Source organism: Dipodomys ordii, unplaced genomic scaffold (genome assembly GCF_000151885.1).
Source record: "Dipodomys ordii isolate 6190 unplaced genomic scaffold, Dord_2.0 Scaffold26, whole genome shotgun sequence".
Taxonomy (NCBI): Eukaryota; Metazoa; Chordata; class Mammalia; order Rodentia; family Heteromyidae; genus Dipodomys; species Dipodomys ordii.
The window spans coordinates 11949229-11959170 of record NW_012267242.1 but is presented as its reverse complement, the minus strand read 5'-3'; the positions used below and the strand labels follow the sequence as shown (position 1 = coordinate 11959170).

The following is a 9942-nucleotide window of genomic DNA, read 5'->3' as shown; positions in this document are numbered from 1 at the left end:
TCAGGCATGCAAGGCTAGCACTCTACCATTGAGCCACCTTCCCAGCCCCTGCCCAGTTTTTATTCACTGTGTTCCCCTTTCTCTCCAATTGCTGTCACTATTATCCCAAGACCCTATCACCTCACATTTTATTAATGTAACCAGTCTTGCCTTCTCTACCAGTTTTTTTTTTTTTAATTGTGGTCTTAGGATTTGAACTCATAGCTGCTCACTTGCTAGGCACTCTTACCACTTGAATTATAATAACTCACCTTCTTTTTTGTCAGTTATGGGACTTGAACTCTGGGCCTGGGCACTGTCCCTCAGCTCTTCAGCTCAAGGCTAGCACTCTACCACTTGAGCCACAGTGCCACTTCCGATTTTCTGAGTGGTTTATTGGAGATAAGAGTCTCATGGAGTTCCCTGCCCAGGCTGGCTTTGAACCACGATCCGCAGATCTCAGTCTCCTAGTAGCTAAGATTACAGGTGTGAGCCACCAACACCAGGCTCTTAGACTTTGCTGCCCGAGCTAGCTTTGAACTGTGATCCTCAGATCAGCCTCCTGAGTAGCTAGGATTACAGGCGTGAGCCACTGGTGCCCGGATCTTACTCTTATAACCATTTGGATAGATCTTCGTTAGTAGATTGGTCTCTGAACTTTTTTCTTTTTGCAGTGTTGGGGATCAAACATGGGGCTTCACACACACTAGGCAAGTGCCCACCACTGAATTATACCCCAGCCCCAAGTTATTTTGGTCATATCTAAAAATATTTCATGATTCCCATTTGTTTACAAGTTAAAGTAGCAGCTTCCAATGTTGTATCTACCTATATGTATTTGGTCATTCTCACCATCATCTCATTCTCAAAAACAAATCTCTCTCATACCTCTACGTTCCTCTGCTGAAGTGAAATTTCCAGCCCACAGTAAGTCTAGTTTCCGTCCACTTGGATGGTTTCTATCACTCAAGAGAACTTAAAATCCTTAGTTAGCATATCTAAAGTTATTCTTATATATGTGTTTTACTCAGGCACTATAAACTCTTAAAAGACCACCCTTTTATTTTTTGGCAGTACTAGGATTTGACCTAGGGCACTTACTATAGGCATTATAATACTGAACCCTATGTGCTGGCTGTATTTTGAAACAGGATCTTGCTTCCTGCCCAAGTGTGCATCCAGCCTTGATCTGCCTATTTTTTGGGCTTCCTATTGTAGCTACTATGATAGCTGATGTAACCATGTCCAGATGTGGGGTCTGCTCAACTTTTCTCCCAAGTAGCTAATAGGAAAAAGCCACTGGCTCCAAATTAGTGTGCTGGTCATGGCTTGAATTCAGGGTCTGGGCACTGTCCCTGAGCTGTTTTTGCTCAAGTCTAGTGCTCTACCACTTGAGCCACGGCTTCACTTGCAGTTTTTTTGTGATTAATTGGAAATAGAGTCTCATAGACTTTTCAGGCTGGCTTCCAACAGTGCTCCTTAGATCTCAGCTTCCTGAACAACTAGGATTACAGGGTGAGCTGCCAGCACCAGCCCCAGCTACTTCTTTTGACCTCCCAGCTCCCCTGGGTATTGCTCACTAGCTGTTATATAAATATTTGTAAGCTGATCCTCAGATAGGGAACAATGCTACAAAAAGAACAATACGAAACAGGCATGGGGACACATGCCAAAAATCCCAGTTCAGGAGTCAAGGCCACCTCCTCCTGAGCAAGTTCAGTTCAAGGTTAGCAGTGCTCCATAGACCTTATTTGGAAAAAAACAAAGAAACCATAACAATGTTTGCTTTTCTCTAAAGCTTTCCCACCTACAAGCTTGTTATATTTTATTTTTTGTCAGTGTGGGGCTTGAACTCTACGCCTGGGAACTGTCCCTCAGCTCTTTGGCTCAATGCAAGCACTCTACCACTTGAGTCACAGCACCACTTCTGGTTTTCTGGTGGTTATTTGGAGATACAGTCTTACGGACTTCCTGCCCAGGCTGGCTTTGAACTGCTATCCTCAGATCTCAGCCTCCCGAGTAGCTAGGATTACAGGCGTGAGCCACCAGCACCCAGCTTTAGTTTTTGACACAAGAACCTAAACGCAACCTCACGAAAGAGCTAGAGCTAAAGGGCTGGAACTGGTGGTTCACGCCTGTAATTCTAGCTACTCAGGAGACTCAGGTCTGAGGATCACTGTTCAAAGCCAGTCCCAACAGAAAAGGCCGAGAGACTCTTATCTGCAATAAACCACCAGAAAAACCAAAAGTAGTCCTGTGGCTCAAGTGGTAGAATGCTCACCTTGAGCTGAAGAGCTGAGGGACAGTGCCCAGGCCCAGAGTTCAAACCCTACTAACTCCAGCCCTGCTGGCTCAAGTAGTAGAGCGAAACACAACAAAGAGAGGAGGCAGTATGGATGATTTTCTGAGTGACACCCTAGGGCCTGTTCAGAAGGCAGGGACTCCTAGGGTCAACTGACATGAGGCTTGCTCTCCTCAATTCCTCTCCTTTCCTATGCACCTGAGTAAGCTGAGCTTCAGATCTCCAGATCCTTCAGTTAAACTGGATTGCCATTTATGCTGTAACAGCTTTTCCTTGTTAGATTTAACTTGTGAGGTGGCTGGAAAACAGGGATGAAGACATTTCTCTTGATTGTAGTTAGACTGAAGCTGGAGTGAAAGCAACTGGAAAACGTGAAGCATTCTGTTTATAGCAACTTGAATAACAGTAAGGTTAGATGGTGAAGAAGGCTGGAGCAGATGCAATATGAAAAAGGTCCAAAGAAAACTGGGGGGTATACCTCCACCATAGAGCAGATGTGCTGGATACTGGATTCAATCCCCAACATTAAAAAATAAATTAAAAAAGGTCTAAATAACAGATCAAAGTTTATACATTAAAACCAGATATTTATATTTATTACTTTTATATTGCATTTGCCATTTCTGAACAATACAAAGTAGAGGCAAATAGTAACACTTCATAAAAATGTCGAGTCCCCATTCCTTTCCCTAAGACATAGTCCCTCCCACCCCTTACAGAACTCTGTCCTGAATAAAACACATAAATACATCATAAATAGTAAATCATGAAAAAAATAGCAAGAACTGTTTCTTTCCTTCTTGTAAAAAAGAACATGGCAACAAAGACAGGCAGCCAAAAACTGGCTGGGGGTGTCTAATATAGACAGTTACTTGGGTATGGGCTAGCCTACTATCAAGGTAGGGTAGGATGGAGAAGAGATAGTAGTGTGTGACTTCAACAATCTGCCTGAGACACCACGCCCCCTTCTTCCCCTGACAAGAGTGGCGGATCAAACAAGAGATGGACAACCACAACTCTCAGACACGGGGAGGGGAGGGTTTATCAGCCCCGTTTCCAAGTTCCCTGCAACAAGAGGGGGCAGCCATTTGACACAGCGATGACCTCACCAAGGCAAAAGTCTGCTGCTCCCCATGAGTTTAAGAGAATATTCTCTATCCTCAGAGATATAGACTGCCTGTTCAACAGACGCACGTGTCTCCCTCCACCTTAGCTCCATGGAGAACGGAACACTGTTGGAAAAAATGGGAAGAACAAAGAAGAAATCTCCTTTGGAGAATAGTCAAAAATTCATTTGCTAGGTCTTCATATTTAGAAAAAGAATCAGAATACATTTCAAACTGCAAAATAGTACTAATCATTATGGCCTGGCAGTGAGGAGGGTTCTTCTTAAGAAGGGCTTTCATCTCCCAGCCCCATGGCTGCCCCACTGTTTTAATACAAAGGGAGAGAACAACTCATGTCTCTTTTGCTCCATTCTTTCGGCCTTAAAACCTCATCAAAAGAGAAGTTACGAGGAGCTGCTGCTGACAGAACAATCACTGCCTTCCGTTTCTCTGTAGGAATTCTGCATACCAAGAGGCACCTCTTTTGACACTTCTGGAGTTTTATCTGAAACTGGCTTGAAATTGTGCTGTGTGCTGTTCTTTTCCTTTATTAAGGAAAACTAAAAAAGGTTGGGAGGTGGTTTAAATACCATTAATTCCCCCCCAAAAAAATTTACAAAAATTACAGGGGTCTTCCTCTAAGGATCAGAAAGGAAGAGCTAAGGTGGGAATAATGGGGTGGCCAGTCTGTCCTGAGGAAATTAAGAGTCCAGCTCCTGGCAGAATCGAAGTTCAGCAACCCCACTTCCAACATGAAAAATGGGGACTTGAAAAAAAAATCAATGTGGAAGCCAGGGCTAGCCATCTGAAAATTTGTGTCCCCCAACTCTGGAGCGGGGGAGATGCCGCTGTCCTCAGCTGTCCAAGGCACTACTGCCCACTCAGAAGAAGGGAGAGGGAACGAGACTCTTCTTTTAAAAGGAGATGGAAAGCTCCCTTAGCCTCCAATTTCTACTCCTTTTTTGATGACCAAGAAAAGAAGAAAATTCAGCATTCCTGGGGCAAGGGCTGACATCTTGAGATCACAGAGACAGTAGAATCTTGTTTTGGGTCTTCCAAGGTTTGCTGCTCACTAAAAAGAGAAAGAGTATAAAGTTAAGTAAGCAGAATACAAGATAAGGAGACAGGAATAGAATTCAAGTTAATTTCAACCTGGCTGCTAAGACACTTTTTGTTTATTTTCGTCTCAGATTCCAAGTACGAAGCACCAAAACACAATTTTAAAAAAGCAAGATTCAAGAGGCACTTAAATGCTTTACTTTCTTGCTCCATCCCACTGGTGATCCATTTTATACCCTTCAAAGAATTCACCTCCCGTAAGTCCCAGACACTTACATGGGTCAACTCTGGCTCTGTAATTTCAAGCTTTTCCAAGGTTGTACTAACAGAAGAAAAAGAGAGAGGAAAAAGATTAGAAGATAACAAGACTCTACTTGAGGTCAAATCTCAGAATGCTTCTCTATATTTTACTTCAGAATTAACTCAAGATTCAGAAAGAAGCAGCTTAGAAGCTACTAGAATCAGAAGCGCATTATTTTGAGTAAGTGGTTTCTTTTCTTTTTTGTCAGTTGTGGGTCTTGAACTCTGGGCCTGGGCACTATCCCTGAGCTCTTCAGCTCAAGGCTAACATTCTACTACTTGAGTCACAGCACCACTTTTTAAGGCTAGTGTTCTACCACTTTGAGCCAAGTAAGTGTTTTCTTTAGTGCTAGCGCTTTGCTATTCTGTCTTCAATCCCCAGGTGTGGAAAGCAGTTTCGAAAGTGGCTTTGCTTTCAATGATAACAGAAATGTCAATTCTGAAGTTAAGATTACAAAAAGGTTGTAGCTTCCTCTTGGGTCATATGTTCTCTTTGCCTGTTTGCTGAGAGCAGCTACTGCCATGTTGTGAGCTGCCCTCCAGATAGGACAATATGACAAGGAACTGAGAGAGTATCACTGGCCAATAGCAAGCCAGTGAGGAGCGGAGCCCTCAATCCAACAGCCTTCATGGAAATGAATCCTGACAACTATCATGTAAGTGAGCATGGAAGTTGATCATCTTCTCCCAAACTTTCCTCTTTCCCTTCTGCTCTCTCCCCCCACTCCCTCCAGTGGGCACAGGGATGGAGCCCAGGGCCACTTGAGTGCCAACCAGGCACCCTGTACCACTTAGTTACATTGAACACCCCAGCCCTAGGCAAATTTCCAAGTGAGACTACTGCCCTGGAAAATTGCTATCTTCTGGAGAGACCCTGAGACAATAACATCTAGTGAAGCCATGTCCTAGACATTTTTTTTTTTTGTCAGTTGTGGGGCTTGAACTCTGTCTGGGCTTGGCGAGCACTCTACTGCTTGAGCCACTGATCCACTTCCAGTTTTCTGAGTGGTTTATTGGAGATAAGTTTCACGGACTTTCCTGCCCGGGCTAGCTTTGAACCATGAAGCTCAGATCTCAGCCTCCTAAGTAGCTAGGATTAAAGTATGAGCCACCAGTGCCCGACTTCAACTACTGAATTTTATGATATCTTACTAATAACTTACTAGGCAATAAAAAAACATTTTTTTTTTTGGGTACTGGTTCTGGGGATTGAACTCAGGCCCTGAGCACTGTCCCTGAGCTTTGTTGTTCAATGTTAGCACTCTACCATGTGAGCCACAGCTCCCAGCTTTTTTGGAGATGAGTCTCACGAACTTTCCTGTCTGGGCTGGCTTTACACATTGATCCTTAGATCTTAGCATCCTGAGTAGCTAGGATTATGGGCATGAGCCATATGCCCAGTAGCAATACAAAAAAAAATTTTTTTTAGTAATATAAATTTTTGTATGTGAAAGTGGGGTACTGCTATAACAAACACCTAAAATGTAGGTGGTAGAGGATGAAGCTCAGTAGAACACTTGTCTAACAAGTGGGAGGTTCTGAATTTAATGTCTGACACCTCAATAAAGGTAGGAATAGCTTTTGAAGAGAGGAGTGGGAAGGAGCTTTGAGAATTTTAGTGACATCTTCAATGTAGAATTTTGGACTTAAAGGGTTTCCAGGGAGGGCTTAAGGGTTAAGTGAGAAAAATCTTAGTAGACATGAAGGAAATTCTTGTAATGTAGTGGCACAAAAACTAGCAACAATGTCATCTGCGATCATGTGAAAGGCAGAATATTTGCCTTATGCAGTGGGTGGTCTAGCTAACCAGATTGCCAAGGCAAGTCCTCGAGATCACAACTGGTTTCCTCTTCTTTTTTAGCACTGGGGACTGAATCCAGAGGCTTTGGTGCTCTATCATTTGACTCCTCTACCTGCCCCTAATGGCTTTTGAACAAAGATCCAATCTAGAAAATGTTTGAAGATGAAGCAAGTTATGAGTTTTAACACTCTATTAAGGCCTCAGAGAAAGAAAAGGTGATGCTTTAGAATGCTGTTTAGTTATATCAAAAAACTGTTCAAAATGACTGGGGGGGGGGGGAGAAATTAACTCAGTGAAAGAATGCTTGCTTAGCAGGTATGAGGTCCTGGATTCCGTTCCCATCTCCCTCAAATAAAAGAAAAATGAAAAAAGGTCAAGGAATACAAGTCATCTGAAGTTGTAAAAGATATATTACATAGATCCTCTGAGAAATAGGGTCTCCAAAAAGTTTAGGACTTCCTAAAAAGATACGTGTGTGTGCGCACATGTGCATGAGCAGATGTGTGTGTGTGCACAAACACACATTCAGGGCCTGTCCCTGAGCCTTTTTTGCTCAAGGCCTCAAGGCTACTGCTCTACTACTTGAGCCACAGTACTACTTCTGGTTTTATGGTGGTTAATCAGAGACAGAGTCTCAGACTTTCCTGCCAAAGCTGGCTTCAAATTGTGATCCTCAGATCTCAGCCTCCTGAGTAGCTAGGACTATGGGCAGTATAGGTATGTTAGGTAATTGCTCTACCACTGAGCAACACCCTGGTTCTTGGAATTCTCTTTTTACATAAGAATGTATATAGTGGTCATTTGAGGCCTGCTCTACCACAGTAAGATAAGTGCCTGGGAAGATTTTAGTTTCAAAGGTCCACGGACTGAGAGGAACTATACTTGAGGAACTGTGCTTAAGGAATATACTTGGACAACTCATTCAAAACCTGGATGTGGCCGGGAATGTGACAGTGGTAGAGTGCTTGCCCAGCATGCACGAAGCCCTGGGTTCGATTCCTCAGTACCACATAAACAGAAAGAGCCAGAAGTAGCGCTTATGGCTCAAGTGGTAGAGTGCTAGCCTGAAGCAAAAGAAGCTCTGAGGCAGTGCTAAGGCCCTGAATTCAAGCCCCAGGACTGGCAAAAAAACAAAAAACAAAAAATACCCGGATGTGGTCTGGTCCCAGTACCATAATGGAATGGTATTTTCTCCAGAATCTGGAAGGAAGTATATATATTCTGCACAAAGAGATGTGTGTTGCTTAGGGTTAGGGGCAGACTGTGTAATCCTTCCTCTTGAGTATGAGTTGCATTAATGAGTAGAATGTAGCACAGGTAATAATATGCTATCATATCTGCAATTAGGTATGTGCTCTCTTGCATTGTTGCCATACTTTGAGCTGCCCTGTGGAGAGATTCATATAGCAAAGAACCAAGGGAGGCTTCCAGTCCCCAGCCAGCAAGGAATTCCAGCAAGGAATTAAGACTTTCAGCAACTCAAAAGGAACTGAACTATATAAATGGGCTTAGAAGCAAATCCTTCCATTGGAAACTTTAGATAAGAGTCTAGCCCTGGCAACAACTTAACTCGACCTCACGAGAAACCTTGAGCCAGAAGATCCAGGTAGGCTGCACCTAGATTCCTGACCTACAGAAATTAATTTACTATGATAAAATAATACACTAGGTAGCAAAGTTAAGTCACCATCTTTATTGTACCCTTCTCCCCCCTCCCTGCTGTTTATTGTTGTTTTTGTTGTTGGTGGTGGTGGTTGTGGGGCTTGAACTTAGGGCCTGGGCACTGTCCCTGAGATTTTATGCTCAAGGCTAGTGGTCTACCCAGTCTGAGCTACAGTACAACTTCCAGTTTTCTGGTGGTTAATGGGAGGTAAGAGACTCACAGACTTTTCTGCCAGGCTGGCTTTAAACTCCAGATTTCAGCTTCCTGAGGAACTAGGATTACAGGCACAAGCCATGGGCACCTGGCTATATTGGCCCACTTTGAACTCCCAGCGGGTCCAGGCACAAATGATTCACACTTATAATCCTAGCTACTCAGGAGACTAAGGAAGTCTGTGAGACTATCTCCAATTAACCACCCAAAAGTCAGTAGTAGTACAGTGGCTCAAAGTAGTAGAGCTCTAGCCTCAAGCAAAAAACACTAAGGAAAAGCACCAAGCCTCCAGGTCCCAAGTTCAAGCTCCGGTAGGGGCACACAAACACAAAAATCTCTGCACAAATCTACTATTGAGCACAATCTACTATTGAGCACAAACAAGTAAACCCTTGAAAAACAGTAAAGAGTCTCAAAGCTCCCAAGGATGTGAAGAGACAGAAGATTATATGAAAAAGGGCCAAGGGAACTAACCTTGTATTTAGTACTTGAAAAGGCTCTGCAGTTACAGCTGAGACACTGGGTGACTCCTCAATGACTCCCTCCAAAGATGGAGTCTGAGGTAAGACATCAGGACGGCCGAGGGAGACATCTGGAAAGGAAAACGGGGAAGAACATGAATAAAGGGAAAAAGATGTAATGGGATCAGGGAAATACAGGGGGAAGCTATGTAGCAACTGGACTTTTCCTGGATAGAAATGGGGAGTAGAGGCACTGTTCAGAGAAGATGAGGACTCAGGAGGGAGGAGGGGAGGACCCCAGCCCTGGCGCTGACCTGGCTCCACTTCCGCCTTTGTTGTCACTTGTGCTTTGTGTTCCCCAGAGACCGATGACTGGAAAGTAATGCAGGAGTTGCCGCTGGGGCCTGCTCGCCGAGAGAAAGATGAGCCAGACCGAAACTTTTTGGAAGGAGAGGGCTTCACTTCAAAAGGGAAAGAGAGAGCCTACTTAGCACCCACTTCAGAAACCATCACCAAGACATAGATACAAACTGCTAGTGCCCCAACACAGACCCAAAGTTGTTCTTCTGAAGCAGAGCAGGAAGAGAGGTTAATGTCAACAAAGATAAGCTCTACAACGTACTATTCAGAGCAGGGGTCTTCTTCACTTTGGAAAGCAGCAGAAAAACCTACAGGAAGAGTAACACATATCCCTCCCCTGCCTCCCATATGCAACCCTTCATAGCTTTGCTTCAACCAATGAGAGATGTCCTCTATTCCATACTTCCTGGCTTTTTAATAGTATCCCCAAGTAAAATCTAACAAAGATGACCCTGTCATTCTACATTCTCTAAAGTATTTATGCACACAGCACTATGTTATTTATACTTAGAAAATGTCACTTTGAAAACACAAAATAGTAACCATGTGTAAAAAAACGTAAGGGAGAGTACAAGGCCCTGAGCTCAAAGAGCTAAGGGACAGCGCTCAGGCCCAGAGTACAAGCCCCACGACCAAAAAAAAAAAAAGGCCCTGAGCTCAAGCATGCTCATATGCACACACACACACACACACACACA

General features: G+C 43.7%; 1 protein-coding gene across 1 annotated transcript in view; it reads right to left on the bottom strand.

Moving 5' to 3' along the window:
• Positions 1-2859: 2859 nt before the first annotated feature.
• Pip5k1a (phosphatidylinositol-4-phosphate 5-kinase, type I, alpha) overlaps positions 2860-9942 on the bottom strand; it is a 47863-nt gene continuing 40780 nt past the window's right edge. The window contains exons 12-15 of the mRNA XM_013015009.1: positions 9199-9345; positions 8898-9015; positions 4723-4768; positions 2860-4459 (exon numbers count right to left, since the gene is read on the bottom strand). Coding sequence (XP_012870463.1) covers positions 4457-4459; positions 4723-4768; positions 8898-9015; positions 9199-9345 — 314 coding nt within the window. The 3' untranslated portion in view covers positions 2860-4456. The remainder of the gene's footprint in view (positions 4460-4722; positions 4769-8897; positions 9016-9198; positions 9346-9942) is intronic.